Here is a 15,333-nt window from a genome sequence, read left to right on the forward strand (position 1 = left end):
CAGTTAGTAAATCCAGTTACAAGCTCCACATCATGCCATACAAAAAAGCATGCATCACAAAGAATATTGATATTGCTGGCTGTGATGCTCATAGATTACTGTTTTCCTTCCACGTTTTATGTTTGAAGTAATTACACCATTTTGTTAAATGGACTTTACATTAAAAAAATTGTTAATGCCAAACCTCAGTCCAGTTGGTGTATCATTCTTTGTTTCCTGTGAGATACACTAGAGACATGTGAGTTTAAGTTTTAAGTTATTAACATTGGGTCTGTTTGCATGTTATGCTTTATAACAGATAGTAAAGCTGTGCAGGTCAACATAACAAAAGGGTGCATTCTGTCACCAACTGCAGGAAACCACGGTCTTTCCATCCCCTTTCACTAATCTCCTTATCATTACTCCTTGTGTATTCTACTGTAGTAGCCAGATACTTGAGACTTTCTGCTTTGCTTGGCATTTACCCTCTACTTATATCCATTGAAAGTTTCCTCTTATTACTCAGTGACAGCATAACGTCACAATTGTTTGCATTAAGTTTCAATCCATACTATCCTATCACTTTCTCCCATACATTTAGCCTTTCTTGTACCTCTCCTGCATTTTCCCACATCATTGAATCGTCCGTAAATACCATTGATTTCATATTTTCATCTTCTATTCATGCTGCCAGTCTTGTCATTATCTCATCTGTAAATGTGATGTAAAGTCAAGTGGCTAGTGCAATCACTTGCTTTGACCAATACCTGTACTTGTAGAAAAATATGCGTACATATGACTGACAAACAATACAAATTAGGATAGATTACTACTCGCTATGTAGGGGGGCCCATTGAGTGGTAGACAGAGATGTTTAAAAGTACGTTTTAAAATAGACCAAGCTGTCAGACAGAGTCCTTTTTCATCTGCATTCGGGCTTCAGCACTCACCTATACAAGGAGAAATGACCATAATAAAACAAGAAAAATCGGAGCTCACATGCAAAGATTTAAGTGTTCATTTTTTCCTTGCACTGTTGGAGGGTGGAAAGGTAGAGAAGTAACGTAAAGGTGGTTCGATGAATCCTCTGCCAGGCACTTAACTGTGAATTGGAGAGTGATGATGTAGATGTAGATAAAAACTGAGGCAATGTGTGTGTTGGGGGGGGGGGGGGGGGGGGGGACCTGCACTTGTGTGTTTTTCTAAATCTGAAGGACATAGTTTAGTTCAAAATGTGCCACTCAATGCCTTCTCTATGTGATGAGTAGCAATCTATTCTAATTCGTATTATTGTTATTCCAACCTTAATTTTCCATTGTTTTATAACTGTGATCATTCACTTATACAACAGTACTAAGTGACTGCTTTCAGTTATCTGTATTTATATTTCAATTACTATACAGTCATCACAGTGTTGTACAATATCCATAGCAGATAAACATAATTCATCGATGCAGTTGTTTCAAAACAGTTATTTTACAGATTATGATCTATTATTGGTGTGTAGAACTGAGGATATAATTTTAGAAAATTTCCTACTGTAATCAAAGTTAATTCTTGAAATTTTGAGATGTTATTTTTAAACCTACATTGAACTTTGCAACAAGATCACATCTAATTCTAAAATTAAATCATTATCTCGTCTTGTTATCCCTCCACATGTATGACACTTCTGGAAGAACTACTGGACAACAAAATAACAGATCCCAGCACATAGAGATAACCTGCCTAATTTTAAATTGTTGGCATTAATTTTTCCTGTAAAATAGTATCACTGTCATTGCTTTCTTTCTAAGTACAGTTACAATGATAGCATCTCTTTGTTATAAATAACTAAAAGTTTTTTGTTTCCAACCTCACTGACTCAGTGGTGTCCTTCAATTGCACATTTTCCATTGGCTGTTATCAAAGTTAAATTATAATTGAGTTCTTCTCCATAAATAATAATTATGGAAAGTGAAAGATTTCACTTTGAGAAGGCTTTCTCTCTCAATCATTTTTATGTTGTGGATATTTTTATTGTTATATTTGCTTTTTCAGAGTTCCTATGTTGATACTATTACGCATTTAACTGTAGCTTTTAGTTCCAATAGTTAGAATGCAGATATGTTCACATTACGAGTGCCTCTCTGTCTGTTCATTAATAAGTTGCTGTCTAATGCATTCAAATGTGTATCAATTTGTATTGATATAATGGAAATGCCTGAAGTACATAACATAAGGGAAATGCAGCCACTCAGCGATAAAAGATTGATGCATAGAGCACAGAAACACTTAATGGAAAATAGCATTCACACTACATTTCAAATACTAGCTTCCTTCTAGCTAATGTACACACACACACACACACACACACACACACACACACACACACACACACAAAACCACAGTGGCCATGGCAAGACACTCAGGAGGGGGAGGGGGTTCTTTATACCAACATTGTTTTGTACATATTGTGATGATGATTTATGGCTGAGGGCACTAAATAGCAAGGTCATCAGCATGCTCTTTTGTAAATCCTGTAAGCTAGTCACATACTTTATATTTTAAAATTTTGAAAAGAAAGTATTTATTGTGTTAAATGAATTGTTTTAACAGACTCTCTAATTGTTTTTAAATTTTTTCAGTTAAACTTAATCCAAAAATTTAAGTCTAATTGATGAGGTCATAAAGATCATAAAGAGTACATGAATTATACACTTATGGGTTCCGTACATGAGAACAACCCCTCCATATGTCCATTTATTAATTACATGGAATATTTGGAGAGGGTAGTATATACATCATATTAATGAGAAAAAAAATTTTATCCTTCTACTTCAGAAAGAGAAAATGTTAATGTTATATTAATTATTGTTCTTAGCAATAAATATCCTTAAGGAGCAGTGCAAAGGTACTCCAAAGTTCAAATGGTTCAAATGGCTCTGAGAACTATGGGACTCAACTTCTGAGGTCATTAGTCCCCTAGAACTTAGAACTACTTAAACCTAACTAACCTAAGGACATCACACACATCCATGCCCGAGGCAGGATTCGAACCTGCGACCGTAGCGGTCTCGCGGTTCCAGATTGCAGCGCCTAGAACCGCACGGCCACTTCGGCCGGCTACTCCAAAGTGAAAGTAAGAATTTGAAAGAGAAGAAAATGCATAAGACAGCAGGCACTCAAGTGTGCTTATATCCCTTACCTCCTTTGTTTTCACATCAACACAGTAATGGATACTTGTGACTACAAAAACATGCAAAACCGAGTTTCTTGATTAGTGTATATACATCTTCATCTATACTTTCAATGCTATCTTATGGTGTGTGGTGAATGGTACTTTAAACACAACTGTATCTTTTTCCCGTATAATGTATCATTCGTAGACAGAATGATTCTGTCAGCCATTCATTCACCAGTAAGCACCTGTGTTCAAGTCCCAGAAATACAGTAACTTATTACCTATAATAAGATCCACATGGAATATCTGAAATTGAAAAAAGAGCAAAACAATTTGTTCATTGTGGGAGAGTCTCATGGAGAGTTACATCAAACTCCAGCTACAAGGGAGGTAGTACGCATCACAAAGAGGTTTTCTGTTAAAATTCATGAATGTATATTCCAAGAAGATTGGTGCAACATATTTCTTCTACCTGTCTTACTGATTGACTAGGATGGTGAAATTAGAGGAAATTTAGTTCATATCAAGGCTTACTGGTGAATGAATGGATGACGGAATGATTCTGTCTACGAATGTTACAGGATAGGGGAAAAAAAGACAGTGGTGTTTAAAGTACCCTTCACCATACACCATAAGTTAGCATCGAAGGTATAGATGAAGATGTATGTTCACTAATAAAAAAAACTCGGTTTTGCGTGTTTTACGAGGTGCATTCAAGTTCTAAGGCCTCCGATTTTTTTTTCTAATTAACTACTCACCCGAAATCGATGAAACTGGCGTTACTTCTCGACGTAATCGCCCTGCAGACGTACACATTTTTCACAACGCTGATGCCATGATTCCATGGCAGCGGCGAAGGCTGGAAAATCGCTGATGCAATAGCAGCACGGCTGGTGAATGTGCGGCCACGGAGAGTGTCTTTCATTGTTGGAAAAAGCCAAAAGTCACTAGGAGCCAGGTCAGGTGAGTAGGGAGCATGAGGAATCATTTCAAAGTTGTTATCACGAAGAAACTGTTGCATAACGTTAGCTCATGTCTTGGTGAAACAGCACACGCGCAGCCCTTCCCGGACGTTTTTGTTGCAGTGCAGGAAGGAATTTGTTCTTCAAAACATTTTTGTAGGATGCACCTGTTACCGTAGTGCCCTTTGGAACGCAATGGGTAAGGATTACGCCCTCGCTGTCCCAGAACATGGACACCATCATTTTTTCAGCACTGGCAGTTACCCGAAATTTTTTTGGTGGCGGTGAATCTGTGTGCTTCCACTGAGCTGACTGGCACTTTGTTTCTGGATTGAAAAATGGCATCTACGTCTCGTCCATTATCACAACCGACGAAAAGAAAGTCCCATTCATGCTGTCGTTGCGCGTCAACATTACTTGGCAACATGCCACACGGGCAGCCATGTGGTCGTCCGTCAGCATTTGTGGCACCCACCTGGATGACACTTTTCGCATTTTCAAGTCGTCATGCAGGATTGTATGCACAGAACCCACAGAAATGCCAACTCTGGAGGTGGTCTGTTCAACAGTCATTCGGCGATCCCTCAAAACAATTCTCTCCACTTTCACGATCACGTCGTCAGACCGGCTTGTGCGAGCCCGAGGTTGTTTCGGTTTGTTGTCACACGATGTTCTGCCTTCATTAAACTGTCGCACCCACGAACACACTTTCGACACATCCATAACTCCATCACCACATGTCTCCTTCAACTGTCGATGAATTTCAATTGGTTTCACACCACGCAAATTCAGAAAACGAATGACTGCATGCTGTTCAAGTAAGGGAAACGTCGCCATTTTAAGTATTTAAAACAGTTCTCATTCTCGCTGCTGGCGGTAAAATTCCATCTGCCGTACGGTGCTGCCATCTCCGGGACGTATTGACAATGAACGTGGCCTCATTTTAAAACAAAGCGCATGTTTCTATCTCTTTCCAATCCAGAGAAAAAAAATTGGAGGCCTTAGAACTTGAATGCACCTCGTAGTAGTCACAAGTACCCATTACAGTGTCGATTTGAAAACGAAGTTAATGAAGGTAACGAATTGTATGCACACTCGAGTGCCTGCTGTCTTATGAATTTTCTTCTCTTTCAAATTCTTACTCTCACTTTGGAGTACCTTTGAATTGCTCCTTAAGGATATTTGTTGCTAACAACAATGATTTAGATGAACCATTACTTAGATGTGTGCAATAAAATGGTGTAAACAATGTATCCTTGTACATCTAGACCTACATGACCTATCTGCAAATCACACTTACGTGCCTGGCAGAGGGTTCATCGACCCACCTTGACACTAATTTGCCATTATACCACTCTTGGCCCCCCCCATGAACCATGGACCTTGCCGTTGGTGGGGAGGCTTGCGTGCCTCAGTGGTACAGATGGCCGTACCGTAGGTGCAACCAAAACGGAGGGGTATCTGTTGAGAGGCCAGACAAACGTGTGATTCCTGAAGAGGGGCAGCAGCCTTTTCAGTAGTTACAGGGACAACAGTCTGGATAATTGACTGATCTGGCCCTGTAACAATAACCAAAACAGCCTTGCTGTGCTGGTACTGGGAACGGCTGAAAGCAGGGGAAAACTACAGCTGTAATTTTTCCTGAGGGCATTCAGCTTTACTGTATGGTAAAATGATGATGGCATCATCTTGGGTAAAATATTCCGGAGGTAAAATAGTCCCCCATACGGATCTCCGGGCGGAGGGGACTACTCAAGAGGACGTCGTTATCAGGAGAAAGAAAACTGGTGTTCTACGGATCGGAGCGTGGAATGTCAGATCCCTTAATCGAGCAGGTAGGTTATAAAATATAAAAATGGAAATGGATAGGTTAAAGTTAGATATAGTGTTAATTAGTGATGTTCAGTGGCAGGAGGAAAAGACTTTTGGTCAGGTGAATACAGGGTTATAAATACAAAATCAAATAGGGGTAATGCAGGAGTAGGTTTAATAATGAATTAAAAACTAGGAGTGCGGGTAAGCTCATACAAACAGCATAGTGAACACATTATTGTGGCCAAGATAGACACGAAGCCCACGCCTACTACAGTAGTACAAGTTTTTATGCAAACTAGCTCTGCAGATGATGAAGAACTTGATTAAATGTATGATGAGATAAAAGAAATTATTCAGGTAGTGAAGGGGAATGAAAATTTAATAGTCATGGGTGACTGGAATTCGATAGTAGGAAAAGAGAGAGAAGGAAACATAGTAGGTGAATATGGATTGGGGGTAAGAAATGAAAGAGGAAGCCGTCTGGTAGAATTTTGCACAGAGCATAACTTAATCATAGCTAACATTGGTTCAAGAATCATAAAAGAAGGTTGTATACATGGAAGAATCCTGGAGATACTAAAAGGTATCAGATAGATTATATAATGGTAAGACAGAGATTTAGGAACCAAGTATTATATTGTAAGACATTTCCAGGGGCAGATGTGGGCTCTGACCACAATCTCTTGGTTATGAACTGTAGATTAAAACTGAAGAAACTGCATAAACGTGGGTATTTAAGGAGATGGGACCTGGATAAACTGACTAAACCAGAGGTTGGACAGAGTTTCAGAGAGAGCATAAGTGAAAAATTGACAGCAGTCGGGGAAAGAAGTACAGTAGAAGAAGAATGGGTAGCTCTGAGGGATGAAGTAGTGAAGGCAGCAGAGGATCAAGTAGGTAAAAAGACGAGGGCTAGTAGAACTCCTTGGGTAACAGAAGAAATATTGAATTTAGTTGATGAAAGGAGAAAATGTAAAAATGCAGTAAATGAAGCAGGCAAAAAGGAATACAAACGTCTCAAAAATGAGATCGACAGGAAGTGCAAAATCGTTAAGCAGGGATGGCTAGACAAGAAATGTAAGGATGTAGAGGCTTATCTTACTAGGGGTAAGATAGATACTGCCTACAGGAAAATTAAAGAGACCTTTGGAGAAAAGAGAGCCACTTGTATGAATATCAAGAGCTCAGATGGAAACTCAGTTCTAACCAAAGAAGGGAAAGCAGAGAGGTGGAAGGAGTATATAGAGCATCTATTCAAGGGTGATGTACTTGAGGACAATATTATGGAAATGAAAGAGAATGTAGATGAAGATGAAATGGGAGATACGATACTGCGTGAAGAGTTTGACACAGCACTGAAAGACCTAAGTCGAAACAAGGCCCCAGGAGTAGACAACATTCCATTAGAACTACTGACGGCCTTGGGAGAGCCAGTCCTGACAAAACTCTACCATCTGGTGAGCAAGGTGTATGAGACAGGCGAAATACCCTCAGACTTCAAGAAGAATATAATAAATCCGATCCCAAAGAAAGCAGGTGTTGACAGATGTAAATTACTGAACTGTCAGTATAATAAGTCACAGCTGCAAAATACTAACACGAATTCTGTACAGACAAATGGAAAAACTGGTAGAAGCCGACCTCGGGGAAGATCAGTTTGGATTCCATAGAAATATTGGAACACGTGAGGCAATACTGACCTTACGACTTATCTTAGAAGAAAGATTAAGGAAAGGCAAACCTACTTTCTAGCATTTGTAGACTTAGAGAAAGCTTTTGACAATGTTGACTGGAATACTCTCATTCAAATTCTAAAGGTGGCAAGGGTAAAATACAGGGAGCGGAAGGCTATTTACAGTTTGTACAGAAACCCGATGGCAGTTATAAGAGGCGAGGGGCATGAAAGGGAAGCAGTGGTTGGGAAGGGAGTGAGACTGGGGTGTAGCCTCTCCCCGATGTTATTCAATCTGTATATTGAGCAAGCAGTAAAGGAAACAAAAGAAAAATTCAGAATAGGTATTAAAATCAATGGAGAAGAAATTAAAACTTTGAGATTCGCCAATGACATTGTAATTCTGTCAGAGATAACAAAGGACTTGGAAGAGCAGTTGAACGGAATGGACAGTATCTTGAAAGTATGATATAGGATGAACATCAACAAAAACAAAACGAGGATAATGGAATGTAGCCGAATTAAGTCGGGTGATGCTGAGGGAATTAGATTAGGAAATGAGACACTTAAAGTAGTAAAGGAGTTTTGCTATTTGGGGAGCAAAATAACTGATGATGGTCGAAGTAGAGAAGATATAAAATGTAGACTGGCAATGGCAAGGAAAGCGTTTCTGAAGAAGAGAAATTTGTTAACATCGAGTATAGATTTAAGTGTCAGGAAGTCGTTTCTGAAAGTATTTGTATGTAGTGTAGCCATGTATGGAAATGAAACATGAACGATAAATAGTTTGGACTGGAAGAGAATAGAAGCTTTCGAAATGTGGTGCTACAGAAGAATGCTGAAGGTTAGATTGGTAGATCACATAACCAATGAGGAGTTATTGAATAGAATTGGGGAGAAGAGGAGTTTGTGGCATAACTTGACGAGAAGAATGGATCGTTTGGTAGGGCATATTCTGAGGCATCAAGGGATCACAAATTTAGCATTGGAGGGCAGCGTGGAGGGTAAAAATCATAGAGGGAGACCAAGAGATGAATACGCTAAACAGATTCAGAAGGATGTAGGTTGCAGTAGGTACTGGGAGGTGAAGAAACTTGCACAGGATATGGTAGCATGGAGAGCTGCATCAAACCAGTCTCAGGTCTGAAGACCACAACAACAACAACACCACTCTTGGATAGTTCGTAAAGGGGGGGGGGGGGGGGGGGGGGACACAACCTGTATCTTTCCCTCCAAGCTCTGATTTCCCTTATTTTATCATGATGATTGTTTCTCCCTATGTAGGTTGGTGTCAACAGAATATTCTCACATTCAGAGGAGAAGGGACTTGGTGGTTGAAACTTGGTAAAAAGATCCCACCATGGCAAAAAAATACCTCTGGTTTAATTATTTTTACCCGAAATCCTGTATCATGTTTGTGACACACTCTCCCCTATTTATCGCAAATACAAAATGTGCTTCTCTTCTTTGAACTTTCTCGATGTACTCTATTATTCCTGTGTGGTAAGGACCCCACACTGCACAATGGTACTTCAAAAGTGGAAGAACAAGCTTAGTGTAGGCAGTCTGTTTAGTAGGTTTGTTGAATCTTCTAAGTGTTCTGCCAATACAATGCAGTCTTTGGTTCGTCTTGCCCACAATATTTTCTATATATTCATTCCTATTTAAGGTATTTGCCATTGTAATTCCTAGATATTTAGTTGAATTTAGGCCTTTAGACTTCATTGATTTTTCTTGTAATCAAAGTATAACGGATTCCTTTTAGCACTCGTATGGATGACCTCACACTTTTCATTATATAAGTCAACTGCCAATTTTTGCACCGTACAGATATCATGTCTAAATCATTTTACAATTGATTTTGATCTTACTAGACAATAAACGATAGCTTCATCTGCAAACAACCTAAGACGGCTGCTCAGATTGTCTCCCTAAATCATTTATAAAGGTACGGAGTGGCAGGGTACCCATAACACTACCTAGGAGGATGTCAGAAATCACTTGTTTTACTTGATGACTTTCCATCAGTTACCATGAACTGACCTCTGTAACAGGAAATCACAAATTCAGTCACATAACCGCACAATTACATTACAAGTCACTTGTGATGTACAGTTCCATAAGTCTTCTGGAAATCCAGAAATATGGAATCAGCTTGAAATCCATTGCCAACAGCACTCAACAATTTATGTGAGTAAAAACCTACACTGAAATGCCAATTTTACATTTTTGTGCAGTCCAAACTTAAAAAATGCAAAACTGAGGAAATTGCAGAATCGAGAAAAATGTTAAAATCCCCCAAAATATGGCCAGAAACACATGTAGTTGGCATATGTGATTAAAAATTGCAATCGTCTCCATTACTTTGTACAAAATCTGTGTAAGTGAAAGAAATTAAATGTATAATGCAATTTTTTTAGAGTAATTTGTGGTAATGAACTTCGTAAGTTCATACAGAATCGCAGTTGTGTAACAGCAAGTAAAAATTTATAAAAAAAATTAAAATTGCTATGTTGGTACATGGCAATCGAGCTATTTTCTGACAGGCTACAACCACCAATTATACGTTCGAAACACGCATTTTTGGGAGATCATCCTTTGCGCTCACCCAGAAAAAAGGAAAAATTGATTAACATTTTGAATTAAACCAAAAAAAATCACAGCAGCTAAGTGATTAAACCATAAACATAAATGCAGATATCTGCTTAATAACATACTTTGTCGCCATTGGTGTTATTGTTCAGTGCTTCTCTTACAAGCCACATTCCATATGCTCAGCACCATTAGAGTGTTCTTTTAGGCTAAACGAGAGGAGCAGACATGTATAAATGAATTTACTTTCCCAGTTGGGGTTACTAGCTTATTAGAAGTCAGCTTAGTGAATTTCTGTACGCTGTGTAAAACGTAAATTTGAAAGAAATCTCAGGTGCTACAGTTTCACTTCATGTCCTCTCAGTGGTGGACACAGAGAAACCTCAAGGGGATGCTAAAGATTTCTTGAGCTACCTTTACATTTACTGTGATAAAAAATAATCAAGTCACATACAAAGTTTAAGAAAAATTTATGTTAACTGATTATACACATATACTACTATTACTATTACTATTATTAATACTTCACAATCAACTGATCACTCTCACTCTTGACTAATCTTCACACTTGTAGTTGCTGCAACTAGAACTTTTTCCTTATTCATTAGTCTCAATATATCTGCTTCTGAATGTAAACTAGCTTCCTATTTGGCAAATAGTCCATATTTATAATGCTACGTGTTGAAGGTTCTCTGTACAAGAAAACAGTAGAATATGCACAACTTTTCTCAAACAAATACCAGGCAGAATAACATGTCAAGACCACTAGAATGGCCGCAACTTTTCTTGTATGTACGTATTAGCTATCTATGTGCCAGACGGAAATGTATAAAATACGATGACGCGGACGCACATGCTACATAGGAAGGCACAACTAATCGATAACTCAATTCAGCCGAGTCGACTGACGAAAGAAACGAACAAATAGTGTGAGGGCTGACTGGTGGGGGCGGTGCAAGTGGCAATGCAGGTGAGCCCACAAGGGGTGGGGGGGGGGCAACACGCACCCTGCTCGCCCCTCATATGAATCCGCCACTGTGTCCTCTATCATTGCTGCCAAACTTTATGATCTACAGCACGTAGTGTGCGTGATGCAAATTACATACATGAGCAGTGTATGTAGTTGTTGCAACTGTATCATGTCAGACTTGAACATAAAAATCTTTAAATGTGCTATCACAAAACTCTTGTATGATTTCCGTGTGGAATCTCTTTCATAGAACCTCATCTGTAGGAAAAGTATATTTTCAGCACTTCTCAAAATGCATTCACCCCTACTAACACTCCTGTCACTAAGGGTCATTTCCCCTCTCCACACATCCAGGAGACAAGCTTATTTTACGTGTGTTAGTGTAGTGTGGTGACTGTGCTGGCTGTTGGGTGACTTAACAAGTCGCAAGCCAATAAGAGTTGACTAGCCGAAAATGGGTGACATTTCCTCGATTATGACTGAGTATGTTCTTTGAGACTTAGTGCTTGAATCAAAAAGGTTGACAGTTGCTATCATTGCTGAATACAGTACATCAGAAATACATACAGAAAAGTGAGACTGAGTTATAAATGCGACAAGGAAAGGTGGTGGCCAGACCCCTTCATCATGTATAGGTGTGGTCCAATGCTGCATCCTAGCAGTAGTTGTATCACAGTTGCGGGTGAAACTAAATGTTGCAAGTTGCATTGGCAACACTGAACGTGGATTATGTCAGCATTTACTGTCTCACATCTCCCCTCTCCACAACAGCCTAAACTATTCCCCTAACTCCGCCACTGTGCATGGTGTAAAACCATCTGTCTTTTGTGGTTATAACACATTCGGCCACATCAAATGTCAATAAGAAGAAAATGGGTGAAGTCAAGCGAGATGTTGAGTAAAAACTTGGAATCCAGGTATCCCTCACTAGGAAGCAAGGTAAAATTGGGGAATTTTTAGCACTGATCCTATGGGTTTTTCACAGAGTCTACCAATTTATGGTGTAGAATTACAGAAAATGTAAAATGGAGAATGTAAAATCGAAGTTCCACTATAGTTGTGTTTCACCAGAATAATGTTTTCTAAATCCGTGTTGATTGTGTGTCAATAGACCATCCTCTGTGAGGTAATTCTTAACATTTGAACACAATGTATGTTCTAGAATCCTGCTGCATATTTTTAGCCACTCTACTTTAGCAGTACTGTCATCAATTTTATTTCCATGCTATTGTGCAGAGAAGGTTTTGATCATGTTTTGCCGTTTTTGAGACAAAGTTTCATTGTGAAAACTATTATAAGAATCTCACATTGAAGTCCGAACTAAATTTTGGGCTTCTGTAAAAGATCGCCAGTCTTGGGGATTTCACATTCATTTAAATTCGGCATATTTTTTTTTTTTTTTTCTGCAACAGCATTCTGACCTGTTTTGTGTACTATGGAGGATCAGCTCCATCATTTGTTAATGTATTTGTTATAAATCTGTCAATTACTGTTGATAGTATTTCTTTGAATTCAAGCCACTTATGATCTGTACTTACATAATTGGTTTGGAAAGAGTGGAGATGCATTTTTGAGTAGGTATATATTTTTTTTGTTTTTTGTCGATTTCAGAGTTATGATATTCAGTCTCACTATGACAGCCCTGTGTTCACTAATTCCTGTATCCGTCTTTGATGTTCATTATTAGCTCAGGATTCTTGAGCTTTTAGTGTTGGGTTCCATATTGTGGGCCAAAGGTCTTTTATAACCTTGCATCAGAGCTACAGCCAGTAAAAATGGAATTTCTGCAGATTCAAAAAGAAAAAGCCTTATTAGCCAGTCTCACACATTATCTGATTGTACTGTTTAATGGATTAAAGATTAATAGCTAACAAAACTCATCACAACCATTTTTATTTCAGCATATAAATAACTATTAATCTTGAATCAATATCATTGTTGTCATGTAAATAAACTGAGAAATTAGAAACTTTCCTTTTTCAAAATAGCAACATTCATGCTAAATTATAGTAGTTTAATGAAAGTTATTTATTATCTTAATGTAGAGAATTGGCTTCTAGCATCTAATTTTCCTTGTTAACTTAGAACCAATTCATTCCATGTTCCTAAAGATTCTGCTACATGATGGTATATACAGAACTTGAATGAGAGTAGGAAATGCTAGTGTTTCACTAAAGTGTTAGTAACTGTACATAACACTATAAAATACTGACAAGCCAAAACATTATGGTCACCTGCTTAATGTTGGTCCATCTCTGGAATGCGGTAAAACAACAGTTCTGCATGGGATGTATTAAGTTTTCATAGTATGTGGTACCAGATGCCTACGCACAGGCCATGCATTTCCAGTAAAGTTACAGGCCTGTGGTTTGTGAAGCTGGCACCCAATATCAACCCAAAATGTGTTCCATCAGGTACAGATCAGGCAATTTGGTGACCAAGACATCAGTGTGATTTCACAATCATGCTACACAAACCACTGTAGCATGATTCTGGGCTTGTCACATGGACAGTTGTCCTGCTGGAAGATTATATTGCTGTTGGGGAAGACACAAAGCTTGAAGGGATGCAGTTAGTCTATAATAATAATCACATAGGCCACAGTTGTCATGGCGCCTTTGATTACTACCACAGATCCCATTGAATCACCAGTGAAAGTGCCCCACAATACTGTACTCGCTGACCTCCATTCATGGCATAGTGCTAGTTTCAATAAGCTGTTTGCCTGTATGATTGAGTATCCAGACACGGCCACTGACCTGATGTAACGAGATATGTAACTCATCCGACCAGACAACACCTTTACATCAATCCATGGTCCAGTCTTGAAGATCCTGTGTCCACAGCAATAATAACTAATGATGTCATTGAGTACACATGGGAATATGTAGTGATCTTGCGCTGTCCCATGTTCAGCAATGTTTACTGAGTGGTTTGCTCCCAAAAACTTGTGCTTGCACATCACGTTTACCACAGATCGCGGCCTGTGCTGTGTTACAGATTGGGCAAGCAGAGACATACATGTCAAATACCTTATGACCTACCCATGGTTGTGTGCAAATAGCTGACCAACTTTGCCATTCCGAGGTGCTCATTCCGAGGCACCAGGCCATATAAAAGTCTACGTCATGTCTAAATCACTTTCATTAGTGTATTTACCTTTTGGAGCTCATACCTTAATTGGAATGATTCTACATTCATCCCTGCTCCCCTTGTGTACTTTCCATACCGCATCATCATGTGTCTGCAACACCACCAGGAGGCATTAGTCATTAGCACATGTCGCAGTCGTAGCAACGTATGCAGCATTATTATTTGCGTCTGAAAAAATGAAGAGGTGCAAGTGGGAAATCACTAACATTAAAACTGTTGAAAACTGGAGCTGAGAACTAATTTGCAGGCTCGACACAACAAGTAAGAGAATGCTTGCTGCATAAGTGGCTAATAACATATGTGTTGCCTTTTTAAGAAAATCCCATTATAATGTCTGCAGAAGACAAAATTTCAACCTGTATTTTCATTTAATTATGAATGCCCTTCTGATTAAAAATTTTATTTTCAAAGGAAATCAGGAGTGTTCTGGAGACTCTGCGGAAGCTTCTGAGGATACAGTACCAAAGTCTAGTTCAAAGACAATGGACATCTTTAGTACCGCAATAGCCTCTGCAAACATAGATTTGGAAACATTCAGTTATAATGAAGGTGAGATTATCATTGTGGCAGCAGGAACATGAGCAAAAGTTTCTAGAACTCATTGTTTGGGCTTTTTACATTTATGTTTTACCCTCATGTGCATGGAATAGCTTTCCTGATTGCCTTGGATTGTTTGCAGCATATGTTCATTTAAGTTTGTATCTGGTAGCTGTAATACAGCAATCTGTAACAATGGTGTGCTTTTGTCATTAGTTTTTTTTGTAAATAGCCATGAACCTCATCTTTTTATATTATTGATGGAATAATTTTTATATTCCGTAATTATAATACATCCCTTAATTTAAAAACAATAAAATTAGTTGCTATTTGCAGTCCTTTGTTTTATACTTAAGTCACTATTTTTGATGTGTACAGTTTTATAGAAACGACAGTTGTAAGTTAAGTGTAGTTTCTTCTTCAAATTCCACTACTATTTTGTGATACCTTTCTGTCATATGCATTGGTAATTGTAGTATTTTACACTGTC

At 38.6% G+C, this 15,333-nt stretch overlaps 1 protein-coding gene across 3 annotated transcripts in view; it reads left to right on the top strand.

Annotated features, from left to right (window-relative positions):
* LOC126161650 (BRCA2-interacting transcriptional repressor EMSY-like) overlaps positions 1–15,333 on the top strand; it is a 331,217-nt gene that overhangs the window by 241,637 nt on the left and 74,247 nt on the right. For 2 of the 3 annotated variants that reach the window (XM_049917637.1, XM_049917636.1), the window contains exon 15: positions 14,718–14,855. The exons of the other annotated variant lie outside the window; for it this stretch is intronic. In XM_049917637.1, the coding sequence (XP_049773594.1) occupies positions 14,718–14,855 (138 nt within the window). The remainder of the gene's footprint in view (positions 1–14,717; positions 14,856–15,333) is intronic. 3 annotated transcript variants of the gene reach the window in all.

This window comes from Schistocerca cancellata, chromosome 2 (genome assembly GCF_023864275.1).
Source record: "Schistocerca cancellata isolate TAMUIC-IGC-003103 chromosome 2, iqSchCanc2.1, whole genome shotgun sequence".
NCBI lineage: Eukaryota > Metazoa > Arthropoda > Insecta > Orthoptera > Acrididae > Schistocerca > Schistocerca cancellata.